This window comes from Poecilia formosa, unplaced genomic scaffold, assembly GCF_000485575.1.
Source record: "Poecilia formosa unplaced genomic scaffold, Poecilia_formosa-5.1.2 Scaffold285, whole genome shotgun sequence".
NCBI classification, from domain to species: Eukaryota; Metazoa; Chordata; class Actinopteri; order Cyprinodontiformes; family Poeciliidae; genus Poecilia; species Poecilia formosa.
The window spans coordinates 410,864-432,961 of record NW_006800224.1 but is presented as its reverse complement, the minus strand read 5'-3'; the positions used below and the strand labels follow the sequence as shown (position 1 = coordinate 432,961).

At 40.2% G+C, this 22,098-nt stretch overlaps 1 protein-coding gene across 5 annotated transcripts in view; it reads right to left on the bottom strand.

Moving 5' to 3' along the window:
- The window catches only part of col15a1b (collagen, type XV, alpha 1b), a 46,020-nt gene that overhangs the window by 7,097 nt on the left and 16,825 nt on the right, over positions 1 to 22,098 (bottom strand). For 4 of the 5 annotated variants that reach the window (XM_016681577.1, XM_016681576.1, XM_016681573.1 and 1 more), the window contains 31 exons: positions 18,859 to 19,046; positions 18,468 to 18,677; positions 16,214 to 16,366; positions 13,731 to 13,805; positions 12,722 to 12,811; positions 12,122 to 12,251; positions 10,723 to 10,763; positions 10,363 to 10,542; positions 9,823 to 9,849; positions 9,666 to 9,728; positions 8,989 to 9,066; positions 8,848 to 8,910; positions 8,643 to 8,780; positions 8,142 to 8,309; positions 6,382 to 6,435; positions 6,184 to 6,219; positions 5,901 to 6,038; positions 5,666 to 5,725; positions 5,554 to 5,589; positions 5,127 to 5,168; positions 4,737 to 4,799; positions 3,838 to 3,873; positions 3,659 to 3,742; positions 3,307 to 3,372; positions 2,942 to 2,977; positions 2,586 to 2,648; positions 2,150 to 2,239; positions 1,723 to 1,758; positions 1,546 to 1,599; positions 1,357 to 1,413; positions 1,157 to 1,216 (listed from right to left, as the gene is read on the bottom strand). In XM_016681577.1, coding sequence (XP_016537063.1) covers positions 1,157 to 1,216; positions 1,357 to 1,413; positions 1,546 to 1,599; positions 1,723 to 1,758; positions 2,150 to 2,239; positions 2,586 to 2,648; positions 2,942 to 2,977; positions 3,307 to 3,372; positions 3,659 to 3,742; positions 3,838 to 3,873; positions 4,737 to 4,799; positions 5,127 to 5,168; positions 5,554 to 5,589; positions 5,666 to 5,725; positions 5,901 to 6,038; positions 6,184 to 6,219; positions 6,382 to 6,435; positions 8,142 to 8,309; positions 8,643 to 8,780; positions 8,848 to 8,910; positions 8,989 to 9,066; positions 9,666 to 9,728; positions 9,823 to 9,849; positions 10,363 to 10,542; positions 10,723 to 10,763; positions 12,122 to 12,251; positions 12,722 to 12,811; positions 13,731 to 13,805; positions 16,214 to 16,366; positions 18,468 to 18,677; positions 18,859 to 19,046 — 2,615 coding nt within the window. The remainder of the gene's footprint in view (positions 1 to 1,156; positions 1,217 to 1,356; positions 1,414 to 1,545; positions 1,600 to 1,722; positions 1,759 to 2,149; positions 2,240 to 2,585; positions 2,649 to 2,941; positions 2,978 to 3,306; positions 3,373 to 3,658; positions 3,743 to 3,837; positions 3,874 to 4,736; positions 4,800 to 5,126; positions 5,169 to 5,553; positions 5,590 to 5,665; positions 5,726 to 5,900; positions 6,039 to 6,183; positions 6,220 to 6,381; positions 6,436 to 8,141; positions 8,310 to 8,642; positions 8,781 to 8,847; positions 8,911 to 8,988; positions 9,067 to 9,665; positions 9,729 to 9,822; positions 9,850 to 10,362; positions 10,543 to 10,722; positions 10,764 to 12,121; positions 12,252 to 12,721; positions 12,812 to 13,730; positions 13,806 to 16,213; positions 16,367 to 18,467; positions 18,678 to 18,858; positions 19,047 to 22,098) is intronic. The other variant, XM_016681575.1, reaches the window with a different exon arrangement.

Here is a 22,098-nt window from a genome sequence, read left to right as displayed (position 1 = left end):
AAACAGAGAATGAAGCAAAACTAAAAAATGTTTTAATGCAGAATAACAATCACTTTTGATCATAAATCGATTTGCAATAAACTTTTGCTAAGTAATAAAAAGTAAATACAGTCCCCTCAGCATTTCCTGAAACGCTTGCAAAATAAGTGTAGAAAAATATTTTTTATTGAAATCTTGCACTAAAGAGAAAGAAAAATCTCATTTTATTTAAGAACAGAAAAAGAAGGCGAAAAAAAAAAAACAAGTTTTATTTTGGGGTAATTGTGAAATCTCAATTATTTGCACAGCTTAGATTCCCTACATTATAAAAGTAATTGTGGGAACTTTTAACGTCATACTTTGCCTTTTTTTATGAGTTGATCAGAACATCAGGGACATTTCTTTGTAAAGTTTATCATCTTATTTCTCTAAACTAGACATTGTTGTAATAAAAAAGTATTTGCTTCGTCACCGAAAAAAGTTTTTTTTTTCTCACTGTGTGAAGTTAAATCAGTGATCTTTGAAGGATTGGAGGGTTTCCATGCACTAACACCCTGTTTTATCTGATGCTGAGCAGCTCAATCAGATTTAAATCAGCAGTTTGACCAGAAACGGCAGGAATGAGGTCCAGTTGTATAAGCCAAGTGCTTTCAAAGTTTATATCGGTCCTACACACGGCGAGGAAGATGGTAAAGGAGGTAAAATGAAAGTTATGTATGTAACTGCGTTTCTATGAATCCAAAATGACCGCCAGAGATTCCCTGTCACTCAGAATCCTGGCATTTCGCGAGGAGATTCTGTAGGAACAGAGCCTCGGCTGACGACACGGCCTCTGGTTGATCATCCATTGTGGCACAGGTGTGATTCTGTAGATATTATTGCTCAAACGATGCATGAAGGGAACATTCAGTGCTTTCAGCAGCGCCCTCTGGTGGTCAGTATTGAAGAAACAGAACTCCAAACTCACTACAACCAAGTCATATAAACCATTTAGTTCTTTTACACACCAGGCCCGTCAGTAACTTGTTTTGTGCTATAAACCTACAATACTATAATACTTATTGTGCTTCGTAATGCAAGAAGAGCCAGATAGAATAATAATAATAAAAAAAGCATCAAGTAACATGTTCCTTTAATTATAAAACTTTCACATTAGCCATGATCACTGCATACTTACTCCATTTAGACCCAGAATTCTTCCTGGTGGACCAGGAGGACCTGGAGGGCCTGGAGGACCCTAAAAATAAATAAAATAAAAAAAAGAAATATTGTTTCTGCATTTGTTTTAAAGAAAGTCGCTCCTTAAATCTTTGAACTGCTCCGAGTTTACGTTAACCACACATTATTATTAATCTCTGCCTGAGTGTTCCTCCTCACCGGCAGGCTGACAGATTCTCCTCGGTCGCCTTTCCTCCCCACCATACCGGGTCGTCCCTACAACAAGAGACAGCAGCGTTTACCTGTTGGCTCTAAAAATAAACGTAGGAGCAGATTGTAGTTTTCACAGTGCCGCGTTTATTCACTTGCTATCCGCACTGTACGGTCAGCAGGTATAAAACCACTCACTGGGCGTCCAGGGAAACCGTATTCCCCTTTTTGACCAGGGTGCCCCGTCGGTCCCTGAAAGGAAAGGCAGTCTGTTAGACAGCTTTAGTGTCAGGATTGTCAACTTCTTCTTAAATTGACATTTTAGGAGTGTAACACCAGTAAACTTTTAAAATATTAAACTTATTATAAACTCACCACAGGTCCAGTGGGTCCTGGGAAACCCCGGTCGCCCTGGGAGACCACAGAGCAGAACAATAAAACATGAAATTATGGAGTAAAACAAACAAAAAAAAAATACAATGAAAACTTTAATTTTTGCACTTATATACGTGTATACACCTTGTAACATGGCATAGATGAGACATTTTTTCAAAAAGTTATTTATATTTTAATATTCATAAACGTTTCATCACAGTCTGGTTTCCATCTTAACTTACTTGCTTTTCTTGTCAGTTTGACTCACTTTCCTTCTTGAATATTTACATTTGTACTTTAAATGTATTTAATCAGCTTATTAGAATGACCAGCATTCAATGACAACAGAAGTGACAGCAATACATGCTTCTTCTCGATGTCTTAAACAGAACATAAACAAGTTACTTAAGTTATTGTTTTAACATACCTTTGGGCCCTTTGGCCCCTGAGGGCCCCTCGGTCCAGACAAGATAGATCCATCTGCAGCAATTGTCACGCCAGGATCGCCCTTTTCACCCTGTTAAAACAAATAAAAAGCACAAAAAAAAAAACAATAAAAATGATACAAAAATCCCAATATTTTCAAAAATATTTACGACTGATACACAAAGAAATTGTTATATTTTCCTCCAGCTTGGTGTTGCTCAGCAGCTGGAAACTCAAACATCCTACAAACAAAGAGCTATGATGTTGCACTGACAACAACACTCTTCAGTGTGGATTGCTGAGGGAAGGAGGCTGAATCATGGCGATTTTCACAGTCAGTAAGATGCTTAAAAAGGAAGTGAGAGAAAACCCAAATTTCCCAGAACATGTCAGGATGTGTCTGCTGTTCATTTAGGCGGTAAAATCTCGTTGCTAACCTTCTCTCCTGTGGCTCCCTGAATACCTTCAGGGCCTCTGTCTCCTTTTGGTCCTCGAGGGCCCTGGGAAAGGGAAGAAAGTCAGTAAATTGTTATTGACCGTCTTCAATTCGAAGGTTCAGGAAGGACGACCATAAAACTGGAGGTTCATTTGTTCGGGTTAGCCATTTTGGAAATTCTACTGCATGTAGCCTAAAGGAAATGTATGAAGTAAATTCTTATCAAATTAAGCAGCTGGATTACTGAAAATGAAAGATTTGCTGATGTAGCAAACAGACACTGGTACAGTCAGTGAGCCATGGAGTCAGTTGGGCCAACAGGCTCAGCATACAGCGGAGTAGCAAAAAGTTACTTACTGGAAATCCGGCTTGTCCCGGCAAACCTTCAGGGCCCTGGAGCAAGTCAAACACACACAAACACACACTCGTGTCCAACAGGTAAAGCAGCGAGTCTCAGTTATTTATCTACTCTGACAAAACCACAGCATTAAAGCTAAACACCAATGGCAGCAGTTTGGTTACACTTTTATAGTTCTGAAAAAAAAAAAAAAAAAAAATCAGTGATTATTTCCATTGCTTATAGCTGCTGCAAAAACATGGTGTATTTTTATTTGATTTTTTATTTTTGCATGTTGCACAACCCATCTGGGTATTTATATTTAAAAATGCATCAAATTGCATAACCGCTGTCACTTTTTACACGTGTAGGTAGAGACACACACCCTGGGCCCCGGGGGTCCTCTGAGCTCGGTGAAGTTTAACATCCCATCTGTAGCGTTCTGGAGCAGCTGCAGACACAATGCATGATTCAAAACACAAAGCGTCTTTTAATGACTTCACCAACAATGTGATCAACGTATTACAGCAAAAGTAGTACATTTTCTTTCTTTTTTTTTTTCTTTTTTTTAAACTTGTGCTTTAAACCGACTGCATTCAAACACAAAATCCTGTCAGAAGAATGTAATTTGAACTTTGGTCCTTGTAAATGTGTCATACGTATTTAGTTTTAATCTTGGATTTTAAGTGACGTTTCATTTAAATGAGAAGACCGGGTGTGTTTGTGTGAACGCCTACTTCCTGCAGGTTTACAGCAGGTCCTGGAGGTCCGGGAGGCCCGGGCGGTCCTATGATACTGAGCCCGTCAGCACCTGGATCGCCCTGCGGTGCCAATATTTAAATTTGTTAAATTTATCAGACTGAAGGATTTGATTTGTGCTGCGTAAATCATTTATAATTTTATCCAATCTTCCTACCTTTGGTCCTGGGCTGCCTTTATCTCCTTTGGACCCCTGTTTGAAAGAAGAAATAAGTATTTTATTCTACTTAACATCAACTAGAATGTTTTGGCAACAACTACAGTCCAACTAATTGCAGGGCTTTGTACCAACAGATCACTACAGATTAGCTGGATGTGTAAAACACCATAAGGAAAACTAAATTTGACTTTGGGTTTGTTCAGGGAGAAAATCAAAGAAATTCTTACGAAATCCCTTCTTGGATTCCCTTCCTGTCAACAAGCACTTTATAAAACTTCCTTAATCTGACAGGAAGGCACGTTTTCTAGTTCTATAAAGTTTCACAGGATGGGACACAGAAGGAATGATCACCTGAGTGAAGTTGGCCCCCCCACCTTCGTCAAATCTAACAAAATTAGTCTCAAATGTTTGTGCAGCAAAATTGTAATTTGTGCCGCTATCCTTTTAAAGATATTAAAACATTAAGTAGAAAAGTAAAAAAAAACAAAAAAAAAAACAGTTTGAGTTGATTTTTTAAGGGTATTTAGTAGTTTTGGTTTTTTTTTTTTCAAAGAGAGATTTTGCCCCTGCAACAAAAGATACATTTATTTGCATTTACTTTTACGTGCGTGTCTTTAACAGGGAAGTCCAATATTGAAACATTGCTTTTATGGCCGATAACTGGTATTTTATGTATATTTTCCACCAGTTCGACAGCAGACATCGCTTCTCTGCTTCAGCATAACGACCCAGAATCCTGAGCTGAATCAATATCATGCTCACATGCCAACCCAACAACATGGAAACAAATATTATACGTTAATGTCTGCCCAGTTTTACTCATCATACCAACGTGACGTTAATGCTGGTATACTCTGCACGCCTACGTCGCCATGTTACTGCTGATGCTCACTTACTCTAGCACCTGGCAGTCCTGCAACGCCGTGAAGGCCGTCTGGTCCTCGTTTCCCGGGCTCCCCCTGAAATGATGGAAGTTATGGAGTGCAACATCAAGTGGATATTATGTATTTAAACATTTGCCCGATGCAGCAAAAATAATACACATTTCTTTTGTACACAATGTTCCAGTTTAGTTTGCGGAGCTGCCATTTGTTCCTAAGTGGAAGCGATGCGGCTTTAAAGGGATTTTCTTCAGCTTGGAAAGAGTTTGGCACAACAATTATTATGACAAGGAATTCACTTAATATAATATCTGAAACCTATTGAACAGGGACGGATGAGGAGCTGATAGACAGCAAACTGTTTACAAAAGAAATGTGATCCATTCAGGTTTATGAAGGCCAAACCTTGACAGAAATCCCAGGAACTCCGGGGGCGCCGTCTTCACCCTGAAGGCATCACAAGGACACCGTCACTAATGAAGCAAATCGTTTCCCCAGGAACAAACTGTATTTTGCTGAGATTTTCTCTAACACGGAGTTGTACATTATAGTGACGTGGAAATGAAGCAAGATGTGGTTTCCATTTATTTTTTGTTTTTTACAGTAGGATGTGGGACAGATTTGTGAGGCATCGCGGTGAACGCATGAACATGTCGGTGGAGCAGAAATGGAGAAAAAAGATAAAATCCACCATGAGTCGCACATATTAGTGCAACTCATGCGCTCCTGTTTGTATTGATCCCTGAAACCTATATTTGTTGTTTACAAAATTGTGTCGGCAACACAATAAAGGTGTGAAAAAGTCGAGGCGGTGTACATATGAAGAGATTACCGGTTGTCCAGGGGGTCCTGGTACGCCTGGAGGGCCCTTGAAACAAACAAGAAAAGATTTACCATATTATATTAGGAACACACACAAAAACATACAGATGTTTTCCACTGACCTGAGGTCCTCTGACTCCTGTCCTAATTAACAAGTCGCTCTTTCCTGATCCTTCCATGTCCTTTGAAAAAGAAACAAAGGAAACATTCTTGTGTGAAACTAAAATGCTCTAATAGTGAATGAAGAACCCAACCTGCTCTCTTCTTTTCTAATGTGCCCTTCTGCTCATCCATGGCTCATTTCATTCCTTATGCTTGTTGTTTATATGGTCTGTGTTTGACGTAAACCAAGATCACCTCTACAAGGACTTTGGCTCCTGGAGGGCCAGGTGGGCCCGGGGGTCCTGGTGGACCTGCAGGTCCCCTTCTTCCTGGTCGACCATTAGGCCCTTGGAGTCCAGGAGACCCTGGTGGGCCCACATCTCCACTTTCACCCTAAGGAGACAAAGACACACAGACCAAGAAGGCCGACACATTCAACAGAACAGCTCTTTTTTTTACCAACCCAACAATGTACTCATCTGGGGGGAATCAACACAGTTTATGCACAACCTGTAACTGTTTGAAGTCAATTAATTACCTTTGGTCCAGGTGGTCCAGGTATCCCTTGGTCACCCTGAAGGTATAAAAATACAACATGAACAAAGAAAACCAAACAGACAGACATTCCTTCCATCTGCCTCGTTTACTGACGGCCTAAAAAATAGCAACTCCAAACTGTCTAGAAAACAGTCAAATCTATTCCCTGTTGTTATGAACTTCACAAAGATGAGCGTACCTTTGGTCCAGCACCCCCTGGTGGGCCCGGGGAGCCAGCTGTCCCTGCAGGACCCTAGATGGATAAACACAACCAGACGCAAATTAAATGGCTGCTAAGGAACAACGAGAAAGTGAAAAGTACCATGGTGCATGCTAGCATGGTGACAAAGCTCTCTGTTGATCCCTCAGGCTTTCCAGCTGGGATCAACACAGAGTTTCACAGAGAATAGAGGAAGGGAATAATGACAGTCGGTTTGATGGAGACATGAAATCATCCATGGGATTGTTACACTGGACCACATGCAACTTAGCTGCATGTAGCATGACGGTAGCGGTGTTAGCAACAGCAATGGCGTGGATAATTTCTTCATCTCACTATTCATCTTCACAGATGCAGTAATGAGAGTATTCAGCCATGTTTGTCTAGTGTTTAATGCAATCCGCTGTCTTGTACATGCAAAGGGTGACATGCGCATCCCTGAAGGTGCCATTAACGCCAAAAGGTTTTAGAGTAGAATGTGCTGCTCCAAGTAGTTATCAGGAAATGAATTGTTCACTTCACAACAATTTTGATGTTAAAGAATATTCCTCAATTATTCAAGTAACATGACAGTGTAGCAGAGTTCAGCTTTAGCATAGCCACTGTTTGTTCTTTCAATTGTTAATTAACAAAAAAAGGAATAACGAATCTTATTTGTTCTTCGATATGACGCAACACGATAAAAACAGCATTTTCATACTTCCTGTTTTACGTTGAGATCAAATGTGCAAAATGAAAAATTTAACCACAGGACTGAGTTTGATTTTAGCATAAAACTTAAGTTTACCTGAAAGTTTCTTCCATGTGCTAAATCAAGAATTATTGTTTCAATGTCACCTTGGGATAAACCCCCTGTGTGACTCAGAAGCTTTTATCTCATCCTGATTGGCTGTTAATTGTGGTGCCTAATGTGCCCATTTTGTGCTGACAAAAAATCAGAATGGATGCATGTTCAGCCAGGAGTTAAAAATGAATTCAGCACAGACGGACTGCAGTAAAGACAATGACTGCCGACAATGTTAAGTCATTATCGCTCGACATTTGAAGCAGTGACCTTAAAGGGCAGATATCATCATATTTTAGAACCGAAAAGGTAACCTTGAAACTGTGAAACGAAACTAAATCACAGAACTTCCAACGTGAAGGAAGTTTTTGGAGCATCTCCTTGGAGATTGATGAAACGACTAAAATTTTTACCCTTTTTTTTGTGGACGAATTTTTAAATGTTTGCGATCAGCGGTCACTAAAATGTTCAGTAAGAATATTTTCTGAGGCAGAATGCAACGGAAATGCAAGGACTGGGGACTAAAGCTCTTTGTAGACGTAAGACATCCACAGATCATTGAGGGAAAAGAGACAACAATCGGGTTTTTGAGCAATAGAAAGAGATCATGAGGTCTGATTCGTCCAGGTTTTGTGTCCTGCACAAATCTCCATTGTTGTTGTGATATTTTTGACTGCATATTTGGCTGCCATCCTTGACTTCAGAAAGGAAAATGAACATAACTCAATCGCTACAATCCCAAAAACTAAAAGCTGTAAAAAAAATTAAATAAATGATGATACAAGCCCCAAGAGTTTGAATTTGAAAAAGAAGCTTTCGGCAGGAATTTCATCACTGCGACAAATGTGTCATCTTCATTACGTCTTTACGGAGTTTGGGCATTCCACTCATGCATTGGATTGCACTCCTGTCATTCATTGCTCCTTTATTCCTGGGTGAAACCAGGCCAGAATACCTCGCCCGAGCCCCAGGCGGACTCAAGCCCAGAACCCGAACCGACACCGGAGGCAGAACTAAAATCAGAACCGGAACCAGTAGCGAGTTTTGTATTGAGAACTGACGCCAGCTCTGGACTCAGAGCTGAACCAAAAGGCCCAGAGCCACTTAAGTCATCCTCAAATATCTGCAAGAAAGTAGAGGAGATAGAGAAATGGCAAGAGTGTAGAAGATGGATGGACAGGAAAAATGAAGTTAGAACAGGATGGGGTGAAACATGGATACCACATAGATGACGGAGACAAATGCAGATATAGAGGTTAAACATAGGATCAAATGTCAACGTGGTGGCAGAACCTGTATCTTGATTGGAAATACAACGAATGAAACATTTTTAGATTTTCAGTCTGGGGGCCTGATAGATATGAAACATGGACGACTGAACACAGTAATATAGATATATATAATTTACGTTTTTCTACTCGTATCTAAATGCACCTTAAGTTGACAGGTAACCTACTGGTATTCCCTGTTCGCCTGGAAGTCCATCACTGCCAGGTGCACCCGGGGGTCCAGTGTGGCCAGGGGTCAGTTCTGATGACAGCTGGGGTGCAGGAGGCCCGGGTGGTCCCGGAGGCCCCGGAGGACCTGCTGGACCCTGGGAATCAAACAGAAATGAAATCATCTCAAATTATCGTAAACGTTTATACGTGTTTGGCTCTTACCCTGTTGTAAATGGTATCGGTGTCCAGATCCTCAAAGCCAGAACCAAGGGCATCTGGTCCATACTAAAACATAAATATGATGTCAAAAATATGAAGGTAATTTTACAAACCGTTTGTAAAATTTGATCATAGTCTGCTCACCGGCACACTGCGGGATCTGGGAGGCCCTGGGGGTCCTGGGGGACCGGGGGGGCCTGGCAGGCCAACGCCTGGGTCCCCCTGTGAACAGAGAAGACATCATCCAAACATTTACTTTTCCTGTCTTTTGTCTTTTTTTAAATTTAATTAAAAGATCAAACATTTTTTGATTAATGCCATCAACCTTTTTAGATTAAATGCTTTGTTAAGGATTAAGTCTAAAACCTAATCAATGCCAGAACAGAAGCAGCCTTTGAGTTCTCCACTAATAGTTGTTTAGGTTTTATTTTCTTCTCCTTTTTTTGCTAACTTTTAAAAATATTACAGATTTTAAATTAAACATTTGTTATACACAGCATATAAAAAGTGCAGCTGGTTATTCCACTCCTTAATCATTTCACACCTTTAATGCTGGTAGTTCATTCTTTCAGGTAAATGAATTATGCATCTACTGCTGGACATTTCTGGCCAACCATGTGCAGAGTGGCTAGTAACCACCTAAAGTTACTCAGTTACATTTACTTGAGTAACTTCTTTGAAAAAAATTCTTTTCCAGAGTATTTTTCCTATGCTTTACTTTTCATTCTCACTTGATGAGTAAAATTCTGAATTCTCCACCCACTGAATGGAGAACAAATATGCTTTCACCAAAAATCATTTGGGATCGTCTGTAGATGCACCTTGTCTCCTTTAGCTCCGGCCTCTCTGCTCAAACCTGGAAGTCCCTGTTGTCCTTTCTGACCCTGATGGGAGAATCGCATCTCCGTTACTCATACGTCTTAAACAACATCAATGCAAACACAAATAAAGCAGAATTTCAAGTATTAAGATACTCACCACTTCACCTTTTTCACCTTTGCCTCCCTGCAAAAAGCGAAAGTGAAAGATTCAGAAGGTTAGGGGGAAAATGGCCAAACAACAAACAACAAAACTCTTATAAATGTTTGAGACTTGCAAACTTTTCTGAAACCACTTTACACACGTAACACACAAGACCATAGTATTTTGTGTATGTACTGAGGCAAAGGTTGTGGGATTCTTAGTTTGCTGCTGCATTAATATTCAAATACTATAAATTATGGATCGACTGAGAATTTAGGGATGAAACTTCAGTACGAATTCTGCTCTGTTCAGTCGCACAAAGCGAACGACTCTTCATCAGTGCAGACAGAGCATCTGCATAAGAAAGCACAACATTAAATCACGTTATGCATACATGAAATATATAATACTTCAGAGTTGTGATGCTTTCAGGAAAGGCTCTGTGGCAACGTGATACACCTGCTGATGTGAGACGTATGAGAAGCCGAAACAATTTACGTAAAGCAGCAGATCTTCTTATGCATCTGAAATCCGAGGCAGTGAAACAAACAAAACCTTCTGTCCATCGACCCCCGGTGTTCCCGGGGCTCCAGGAGTTCCTTGTGGTCCTGGTGGCCCATGTTTCCCACGGCCCTCTTTGTGTGTGTAGCGAGGTCCCGGAGAGCCAGGAGGCCCCGGCGGCCCCGGTGGCCCACGATCTCCTGGTTCCCCTTTCAAGCCGGGCCTGATGAGAACCTGTACATTTCAAGTCTTTAAAGCCTGAGTTTATATTTGCTGAACTTGAATTCAGTCTGTATGTGTTTTTATATCACTGAGACAAATAGGTCACTGACAGAATAAATAATTTAAAAAAAGGAAAAAAGTAATTCAGTGGATATTTTCTAATAGTAAAATGTCGACGACGTGTGGACTCACGTGTCCAGGTCGCTCTCCTGCCTCTTCTGTTTGATGCGACTCTGGACATAAAACGTGGTGTATTGACATGACAATTCACACATAATAAATAAACCAGCAAACAAATGAAGAAATGAATAATAAATGAAAGTCCAGCTGCTGATTTTTCAGACATTATAAAATGAGAACTAAAGTGAAAAGTTTGCAAGTTTTTCTTTACAGTACTTGTATTTTTGGGGTAAAATAAACGATGCCGAGCAAAAGTTTTCACATTTGATCACATTAGAAAAGTTTCAGAAGGTCTGAAAAGTGCTTTGAAAAAATGCCACAACTTGTAAGACCAACATTTTTGCAACAGTTACAGATACAAGCCATTCGGGTTATTATGTCTCTACCAGGTTTGCCGAGAGACTGAAACATTTGCCCTGAAGTCCAACTAGATGGGGATTGACTAGACAGACTTGAAACAATTTCATAATTTAGTCTTAGGTCTTAACGTTTATATATTAACACAACTTTTATATATTCTAACACTTGGATATGTTTTAGGTTGTCTCCCTCATAGAAGGTGAACCTTCCAATGCTGTTGAATCACCTACCAGGTTTACCATCAATCCGTCTTCCCATAAAATGCAACCAGTTACTGCTAAAAGTGTCTCCACCTCCATGTTTCCCTGTGGGGATGGTGTGTTCAGGGTGCGGTGCAGTGTTTGTTTTCTGCCACAACGTTTTGCAAGCAGGCCAAAAACCACAACTATTTCCTCATCTGAGCAATCCACTTTCTTTGAATGTTTGTCGTGGCGCCAAATGGCCAGTAGGATTTTGTTTACAGCTTTCCTTCGACTGTTTTTCGTTTCTTTCACCCTTCTTCTGCGAAGCCCAGACTTCTGGGGTAAATAACGAATAATTGAGTGTTAAAGTTCTCCCGCCTGAGCTATGGTTCTCTGCATCTCCTCCAGAGCGGCCATGTTGCTCTCGGCTGCTTGTATTGTTGATGCTCTCCTTTACGATGGATGACTACAACTCAACAGATTTGCAATTGTGCCTTACTCCTTCCATTTTCAGATGTTGAATTAACCAGATCTTTAAATCTTAAAATATTGGTTTCAAACGAGGTAGAAACTTCCATTTGCAACTAAAGTAAAGTGAACTAAAACCAAATGTATGACTCACATTTTTCAGATTTTTTTTTTTTTATTGTGAAACACTTTAAAAACCATGAATCATTTTCTTTCCAATTCGCAATTATACGTCACCTTCGGCTATCTCAATAAAATTCGATATTGTTTGTAATGTGACATAATGTGGAAAATCTTTGCCATAAATTCTTTAACGAGGCACCTTATGAAGAAAGTAAGCTCCCATGTTAGAAAATAAATAAATCATTTCCATTGACAACATTAAGAAGTCTCTTTCTCACCTGCGATCAGCAGATCCTCATTGGCTGCTGTCGGAGTCATGTGACCAGAATACTCATCAAGCTCCACCTCTGGTAAGACAGTGGGCGGAGCTTTAACAGGGAAGCTGTTCTCAGCCTTCAGAGAGACGACCTTTAACAGAGAAGATTGTTAAAAGTGGATTGTATTTGGTAAGACCAAATGGGTTCCTCCTGTAAGAAGCAATAAAGAAAGAAATAAAGAAATAAATAATAACAATAGTAATGAGAGAAATGGCAATCCAACTACATTACACACGATTTCAGTCAAGACAGTGTCAAATATTATCAGGTTTATTATACGAATGTTCATAAATTCTTTCCTATATCTGTTTACAAACAAAAACAACAACAACAAAAATATCCTTCAGAAATCAGGGATCTGTTGGGGGTTAGGAGATTAACTACTCCAAATGTTTAAAACCTCCTTAATGTGTAGAAGCTACTATTCTGCTTTAGAAAGAAAGTTTCCTTTGAAGATTCGCCCTTTGTAGTTGATTCTGGGTTTGTTTTGGGTCAAACTGACTTCCTGCCTGTAGGAGTAGTAGACAACAAACAGAGCCTGGAGAAAAGAGAGCCACCTACTGGCCGTTTGACGCCATCTGCCCTTTTTCTGGAGTCCACCTCAGTCTCTCTGTCATCCAGAGGATCGTCTCCGCTCGCGTACCCCGAGGCCTGAGTTCATTAGAAATGTAATGTTTGTTGAAAAAGGTAGGATTGTCATAGATGTTGTAGCATACCCCTGAGAATGGAATGAAGGTTTGAGGCATTAACTGAGGAACAGAGAGGTTTATTGGAAATAAACCCTTAGTTTCGCTGTAAGAGCTCGTGCCTATGTCAAGGGAACTGCTAATAACAAGACACATTTTAACATCACTGTTAAAACTCAAGCTGCCGTTCTATAATATATACAGGGGAAGTTGTCTTATCAAAATAAACGCATCAAATCCAAAACCAGAAGTCAACAATATAAATAAAAGAAAGTAAAGGCAATAAGCGCCAAGACAGAAAATACGACAAATAAAGAAGTGAGTTTGAGGTTATTTACAGATGTCAAGAAACGATCGCTGTGCAAAAAGTCTTCAGATATGCCTCTTTTTTTTAGATTTTGCATAAAAGATTGCCAAAAGTTAGACATTTGTTATACAACTTATCTCCAGATAACTGTAATCACTGATACAATTTTCAGCCTTTGCGTAAGATCATTTTCACTCATTTGCAACGGCTGTATTGGCAAATAACAGACGTTGTCAAACAGTTGTGTAGTTGTGATAATACTCTGACAATTTAATACCAAAACAGTCTCCGTTGTCAAAGTAAAAGCGTAAAAGAACTCAGATTTCTTTGTGTGCAAAACATAAAGAAATCTTCTTTGCTCGTAATTTTGCCCTGTATTTAGCTTCTTTTCTCCCCTCTTACTGATCACACTAATAATGTTTTTGCTTTTCAAAAATCCATAACATAAATAGTTCTTGAACAGAAAAAAAAAAAATATCAACAACTTCCCGGTAAACTGTTGATCCAGAAGAGGGCGCTCCAGCCTTACATGTCCGCTGGTTCTAACCCATTTATCTGCTGTGTTTGAGTGACTCACATACAGATCGTCCTCCTCACACTGCTCCTCTGCTGCTCTGGGATCCTCCCTTATGACCAGCTGCTGAACAGACCCCTGAACATGGAAATACATGGAAAATAAGGCAGAGCTGCTGTTGTCACACCAGCTACTGACTTACATAAAAGAAATAAAACATAAAAAAAAGAGAGAGAGAGAGAAAAGCAATGCCATCGATCCCTATGTAATGAGGTACAATTATTTGGATTCAATTTCTCATTTGAATTATGATTTACCTTCACTAACAGGGAAACCTGCAATTAGTTATTTGTTGGGCTCTTATAAGTGACTTCTGTTTCAGAAAAATTGTGCACTTCTTTTTTTTTTTTTTAACGGTTAAACATTGGGTTTATATTTAGGCGCTTTATTCTGGAGAACCCCAAAGCACTTCCAGGTCAGAGAGTAAACAGTCCTGCCTGACTGCTGTAAGCTACTGCTTTGCTGCGCTCCCAAATGCCAAGATTTTGTATTTTACAATAGCATTTGATTTGGTAAAATGTGCTTTTAGTAAAAGTCTGTTTTTGACTTTTTTTAATAGGTGTTCAAAATATGATTACATTGCAAAGAAATCACAAAATATTTCCTATTGTAAAGACGTGATTTTGCACAGCTAACGCCTGATTTATGCGCAGCCTGTGAGATTTGTAGACAGTTGCTGTAAAATTGGTTTTCCATTGTTTCAACTTTTAAATTCCGCCTTGTGAATATAGTAAAAGCAAAAGAATATATAGTAAAAGGTATACTAGTTTCATATGTTTTCAGAGATATTGTTTTTGAAGTTTGATATTTTGATTTTCTTGTTTAGAAACTGCATTTTGACATTTCCATTTGTCTGTTCCCACTGCTAGAGATCTAAAGACAAATAACTGAGTACAATGTGGTTTAATGCCATGTATAGATGAAATAATTCAAGAAGTTACATACATTTACATGTCCATGAAGCCTGTCAGTGTCTTAAATTCTTAAATTCCCAAGAATGTAAGAAATTCCTTTTCTTAAAGCGTCATAAAGAGCATAAATATCACATGACTGACTGCTTTTCTATTGTTTTGCTCAGGAGATTGCACAAGTGCTGATGCATTTTCTGAAAAAACACAGAAAAGTCATTGGTTCCTTTCATCATTAATCATTACATTTACGGTGCCCCAATCCATAAACACACTGATTGAAAAAGGACGGCGTGCCACACTGAACCGGTCCACAGCACCGAGAACAAACCCGCTCTGTGACCCAGATAGAGCCAAGTTGACAAACTGCTGCTGAGCGGCTCACATTCTGCCGCTCATGCTTCAGATAACCCATTGAGGAAGTCAGGCCACTTTGAACAAACACTAAATGAAGTGATGATGGCTACAGTGGCTCACCACGGTAACAGGAACGGCTTATGTTCAATCAGTTGCCAAGTTGGTATAATATCATTGCTACGGCTTTAAAAACCCGCCTATTCTAAATAATGGAGCCACACGCATTGTATAACAATATAAACAAACTTGTTTTAAAATCCAATATGTTTTCTTCCTTTGTGGAAAACTACTTAGGGGTTGCCCTGACTGGCATAATCCAAGGCCTTGACTGGACCACAACTAAAACATGCCGACATTTCGGACTTCCTCGTCTGTTATTGGTTTACTCCCCCGTCCTTCTTTGCTGTCCTCTCCTGCATCTCCCCCCTCTTCCGTCCTCCTCCTGTTATTTCCTCTCATCTTGCCCTCTCCCCGTCTCTGATCTTCTGAAACATGCAGGACAGAACCAGCAGCAGAGCCAGTCCCGCTGGACGCATGGGAATCCGCAGAATGCCGATCCCGGTTTTCGGAAACACTTAGTAGTTATATTGACTCTTTGTAAAAATGTTTTTTCAAAGAAATGGTGATGTTCTTGGTTAATAAGGTGTGTAAGACCTGTGAGATTTTTGACTGTATTTACTTAATGGAAAGTGTCAGTTCAAGTGGCGACAGCTAGAAATATACAGGATAGATCTTATATACATTTATATCTATACAAGACCTGGGATGGATGGATATTTAGATAACTATTACTAGAAAACCATTAAAATGATAAAAGTCGATGGCTATTCCTCAGAAAGCAGGAAACAGGCTGACATTTCTACATCGCTGAACATTCAGAGGTGCCTTTTGAGACGACTTTCATCTGATATCCACAGTAACGAAAGGCATGATGAATCTAAAGTGTTTGTTTTCTGTCTCCGCATCCAGGACGGTGGATGAATTAAAACCAGAACAGAGACGGATTAATTGGGCTGAATGCTGGAACGTTTCCAGAGGAGAGAGATGAAGTCATGCATTTCATCTCTGCAGCAGGGTAATGAGAGGCCCGTCTGCACACAAATACTGACATGTTCTTCCTTTCTGTCTATCTTTATTTAGGAAAAAAAAAGCAGTTTTTTTCTAGCTATTCACCAGAGATTAAAAAACACAACATATGTATGAATAATGTGTTTTACTCACCACAAACTTATCGAAGCCTGTGCTTCCTGCACTTGCAACAAAAATGCCGGAGTTTTGTGAAAAGGTGAGTTTCTCTGGCCGGCGATGGAAAGTCGTCCTCTCAGCCTCACCGCAATCCATGTAAAGACGCACCTCATTATGGTCCACCACCAACTGCAGCACAGAAAAAGCTACTTGATACAAATATATTTTGCTGGGTTTTCTTTCTAATCCACTCATACATTCAGTATTATTGTTTTCTATGCGTCATAAAATTCAACAGCTTATGATTGCTGGCTACTTTATCTTTGTTGTGTCCCACATCCCAAAATAAAGTGTCATCTTAATTTAAAGCTAATATTAAGCTACATTTGAGCTTAAAACCCTCCTAAGAACAATTACTTAGTAATGAGTTTGCAAAATTAATGCTGGATTTTATTATCTTAAGAGAAGTGGCTGTGGGACGCCTGCTCCATGTCAGTGTAGTAAAACCTGAAGAAAATGAAAACATGTCTATCTCTGTTACTTGTTTCACTAAAGTTTATTCAAAAAATTTTCATAGAAGAACTGCAGTGCTGGTCACTGATCATTAGATGGAAGAAAAAAAATTACTAGATAGATAGTACAAAAAAGGATTTCAAATTGCTTAAAAATGCTGCTGTGTCGCCATCTTGGACTCTTTACTACATGTGTGTTGCTACACGACAGGCAGAGGATTTGATACAAAGAGTTTGTGGAGCATGTCAAAGTCTCAGGAATGCGCTCATCAAAAGTGATGTGTTTAGTATTTTAGGTTAAAGATAAAAACATGTTTTGATCACATCAATTCATGAGTGAGATTTCACTTTTTGTTCCATGCTGTACATCATTCTGAGGGAAACCAAGACCTGGCAGGAGGCACTGTGATGTCACATGGTCACACTCTGACATCACGGTCAGATCATGTAGTTCAGAACGATATGGATGGAAATTGAAAGATGCCACACTGACATCAGAGTGTGACACTGCAATGTCATAGTACCTCTGTGATGTCACAGTACCACTGTGATGTCACAGTGCCACTGTGATGTCACAGTAGCTCTGTGATGTCACTGTGTTACACTCTGATGTCACAGTAGCTCTGTGATGTCACAGTACCACTGTGATGTCACTGTGCCACTGTGATGTCACAGTAGCTCTGTGATGTCACTGTGTTACACTCTGATGTCACAGTACCACTGTGATGTCACTGTGTTACACTCTGATGTCACAGTACCACTGTGATGTCACTGTGTTACACTTTGATGTCACAGCGTGGAATCGTGGCGACAGATTGTGACACTGTGACATCACAGTGCCTCCTGTAAGCTCTTGGTTTCCCTCAGAATGATGTACAGCATGGAATAAAAAGTGAAATCTCACTCATGAACGGATGTTTTGCTTGTGTCTTCACAACGTGAAGTTTTTAAAGGGCCAGTCTTTTTGTTTTTTGACAAGTTCCACCTTTGTGGTTTTACTTGTTAGGGTACAAAATGATACATTTTGACATGGGATGTTTCACTCCAACAACGGGTCAATCCATACCTTCCAGTGTTTTTTCCTCTAAGTGGGGAGACTGTGTTCTGACGAGTTCAGGGTCTAAAGCAGAACTTGTTGAACAAAGAGGGCATAAACTCCTGTCATTTGTTGGGTGATCTAATGAAAGCAGCAGAATATACTTTCTGCATTTTGACACTAAATGTTGTCAATTTGTCTGATTAAAAAAAATATTTTCTTTTTATCACTTTTGTCAGACAAAATTGGTGTCAATCAACTCGACCACGTTTGTGCTGGTTTGTGCAGCAAAATGTTTTGTTTGTGCTGATCTGACTTTGAAGATTTGGATGGAATTTGAAAGGTCATTCTGATGTCATAAATAGTGACATCAGAATGACCATGAAACATCTGCACTGTGTCAGTGTTTGTCAGTCTATCAGTGCCAAAAGGTCACTGGACGACCTTTTGACCTCTAAATTTTCATAAATATCTTCAAAGCCATAGCAGCACAAAGATAAAAATGTGCTGCTTAAACGTGCACAAACGTTTGACACCATTTTTGTTTGATTTGAAGAAGGTGGGAGGGGGCAACTTCACTCAGGTAAGTTAGTGCTAGATTTTATTTATAAAAAGAGTAATTGTATTTAAGAAAATGGTAAAAAAAAATAAAATAAAATACATACAACACGAGCAACTAAAAAAAACTGACAGATATTAAAAAAAGAAAAATTGAAGACGATTGTTTACTTCATCAGCCTACCGTGAACCGTGTCCACTGGTCGGTCATGTCTGGGACGCTGAAGGCAGCAGCCTTGTGGCTGTGGGACGCCTGCTCCGTGTCGGTGTAGTACAGAACGATTTGCTGCAGGCCTCCGTGGACCGGCGTAAGGGCCAAACCCAGCTCCACTACCTTCTGATGGGTGTCTGTGACGGCAAACAGGACGCCTCCTCTCTGGGTGGCCGGACGCATCTGAAAGGGACGGAAAGAATGGGGACATCAGGGACGCTGAATGACACAAAGGTTTTCTTACATGATGTTTTTAAGCTCAAAAGCACTTGATAGAGGAGGGACATTGTTTAAAATCAGTACCCTGGCGACTCCATCCAATAACAGAACAATGTCTGAAAGTGTCTTGGCTTCGGATCAGTACCGTGACAATAATGGCAAAGTCCCTGTAGAAAGGCCCGGGCACAACCGTCCTTGTGAGTCGGCCGACGTTGGCGTCGCTTCCGAAGCTGTACGCTGGAAACCCCTGGAAGCCAGGAGTGAAGGAGACGGCGGGAGGCAGAGGGATGCTAATCAGAGTCATCAGGTCCAGATGACTTCCTGAGGCTTTCTCTGACGGAGACAACGCAAAGGTGAAAAGGTCAACGACACAGAGCAACTCTGGGAGAAAACCCATCGATCCGTCGCCAACTGCTCAGTTAGGGAAAGGAGGCGTTGATGTTTTTACTTCAGATGCAGACATTGATACCTCATGTTGTGTTGACGACGTTTCTAACAGCTGTGCGGATCTGTCTGCTGCTTTGCTAATTCATCCCAGAACGTGGGACTAAAAGAGCAGAAGTACGCGCGAATCGCTCCGACGCAACTTTGATTTGGGCTGACCTGATCCTGACGACCACGCATCGCTGCCCTGCCTCACACCGACATAATCCCTCCAAACAGAAAAGCACGCACCATGTGTAGTAATTAGAGTATTCTCGGTGTGTGTATGTGTGTGTGCGTGTGGGCGTTTGTGTGTGTGTGTGTGTGTGCGAAGGGACGGCCTCGCGCCCCCGTGATTCCCCTTCCGAAGGAGCCTGTCTCCCGTAGCAACAAGATCAGCGTTCAGGACAGGCTAGCCCCTTCATCCTATATCCCTATCATGTGCACAAACACACACACACACACCCACACATAGACACATGGAAAACTCACACTCTAGAACACACACAAAGACCAGACCAGGCCAGACAGGCCAGCATTTGCTTGTCTCTAATTCATCGGTCCTAATGAGTGGAAACGAGTGTGATTAGAGGTTTGTGGTTGTGTGTGTGTGGGTGGGTGTACAGCTGCGCGTCACTCACACAACTACATGTTTAAAAGTTTATTGTTGCCAACAGAGGTGGGAAAAGGTGCAAACAAAGTCCACATGCATAAACTGAAACTCTGCTAAGACCCCACACCTCCAGTCCAGATGTGCAGGCCTCAGGCTTCTGCAATGGCCAAAAGGAGCAGATGAACTCCGAGAGACCTGAGGTTTTGACCGGCCTGGTCAACAAATTGTTCAGTTTTGCTCCCGCGCTTTGAGGTTATTATTTGACATTAATGTTAAAAACTAATCCAACACTTGACTTGGCTGCAGAAATCTGTCAGAGAGTATCATATCAGTCGTTTGCTTGGGCAACTTCCCAAACCTGCAGGTTTGAGCGAAATGTCAATCACAACATCGTTCCAAGTCAGGTTTCCTGAAACTAAACCTTTATGAGTCCTAAAATACCAACTACTGTACTTTTTTTTATTTTTCTCTAATAAACTGTGTCAGTAATATTACATATGAATTATTTACAATGGCTAACAAGAAAAATAAATAAATAAATAAAAGCGATAAAGTAATGTAATGGTAAGTAATGTGTTTTCATATTTTATAACCTAAAATATGAAAACACAAGTCTGAAGATCACGTCTACAAAACAACTCAAGTTTCTGAAGTCTGTTTAAAAAAAGCACATCATCAGATTCTGGCAGAGTTCAGTAGTAACTATCGTCACATTTACTCAGTTGCATCGGTGATCCAGAGTGAAATCTAGACTTCAACCTGACTGAAATGCTGCAGTGGATCATTGGAAGAGCTGTGAAGAAACTGAGATCTGTAGACCTCGATGAATGAAACAAAAGATTAAAAATCTTACTGTAAAGAAAATGAAACATTTCCAACTCTGTAAAACTCCAAAACTGTGCCTTGTTATGTTCTGCATCTACGCATTTAGTTTCAACTGTAAATATCAAGGTAAAAGTTAATTTTTTTTTTAAATTCCTTTCTTGTAGCTTTAAGATTTTCTTTGAGTCTGGAAAATCTATCCTCGATTTTATCCATTGTTTTCTTCATTTCTACATTTATCCAGACTTGGAAAGTAATAAAACTTCGCACTTTTCCAGATTTTTTTAAAGGACTATCTATCACCAACTTTTAGACCATTTTTTTTACTTCAGCATCAGCCATACTCATAGCTCCATCATGTGTTCAAACTTCTGAGCTATTTCTGATTATTCTTTTGTTGTTGCCAGTAAAATATCTAACGCTCACCCGTCCCCAACGCGACCTCCGATTCACCATTGATTCAGTTTCATTCAACGCTTTCCAAATACCAATCAACCGGATCTGTCACTTGTCTAATTACAAATTTGGGGTCGTGTTCTCCCCTTGTCACAGTCCCTCCTCCTGTAGCTAATCCTTGTCATGTCGACCACATGAAAGCTTCCATCGGCTTGTTGAGTCTTGTAAAAAACCAATATTACCGACTCCCTCAGTGTGGCCATCTATAACCTTTTAATCCCTCTTCGACCCTGGCTGCCACATAAAAGCTTCCAGCTGCCTGAGCCGCTCTCTCAAGATTTCTTTTTTTGAGTCCGCAGACTTAGCTCGGACCGTTTCGTGGTAGACGTGTGTCGCATAGCTCAGATGCTCTCAGATCACGAAAACACACTGGGAAAACCTTCATTCTAAAAAAAACATCAGCACACAAATTAGAGATTAAAGACTGCTTGGTGTGATGATATTGGACATCTTACTTAACGTTAGCTAACATGAGGCGGACAGACAAAATCAAGAATGTTAAACTGGTCATACATGTACAGATATTTAAATGTATGGTCCAGATTTTCTGAAGAATCTTTCTTGGAAGTTGTAGCCAATAAGGAAACTCAAGTAAATCTTAAAAGTCAGTCAGATGAGGGCCCCATTTCCAACTGAGTTTAATTGAAAATGCTCGTATATGTGGGTGGTGACACTGCTATCAATCTATATTTGCACCACCGATGGTTTTTAAAGTTGTCCCTGTGTTACGCTTACGTCATAATGGTGGAACCTGATGGCTGTATCAACCCACCTGATCAACTGCTGTGAAAAACGATTTGCCCCCTTACTGATTTCTGCTATTAAATGTTTCAGATCGATAAACAAGTTACTATAAAAATCTTGATTTTCCAAATCAAAAGTTGTCCAACTCACTTAATTTTCCCAGTACGCATTACTGCAACAATAGTCAAACCTTGTAGCATTATGAAATGCCTCATCAGACAACCTGACGTAGGCTAGAAGATCTCAAAATGCAACTCATCAAGCTTACAGAAATTCAAGAGCAGATGAGAAACTACGTCATTAACAATTACACACAAAACCTTACAC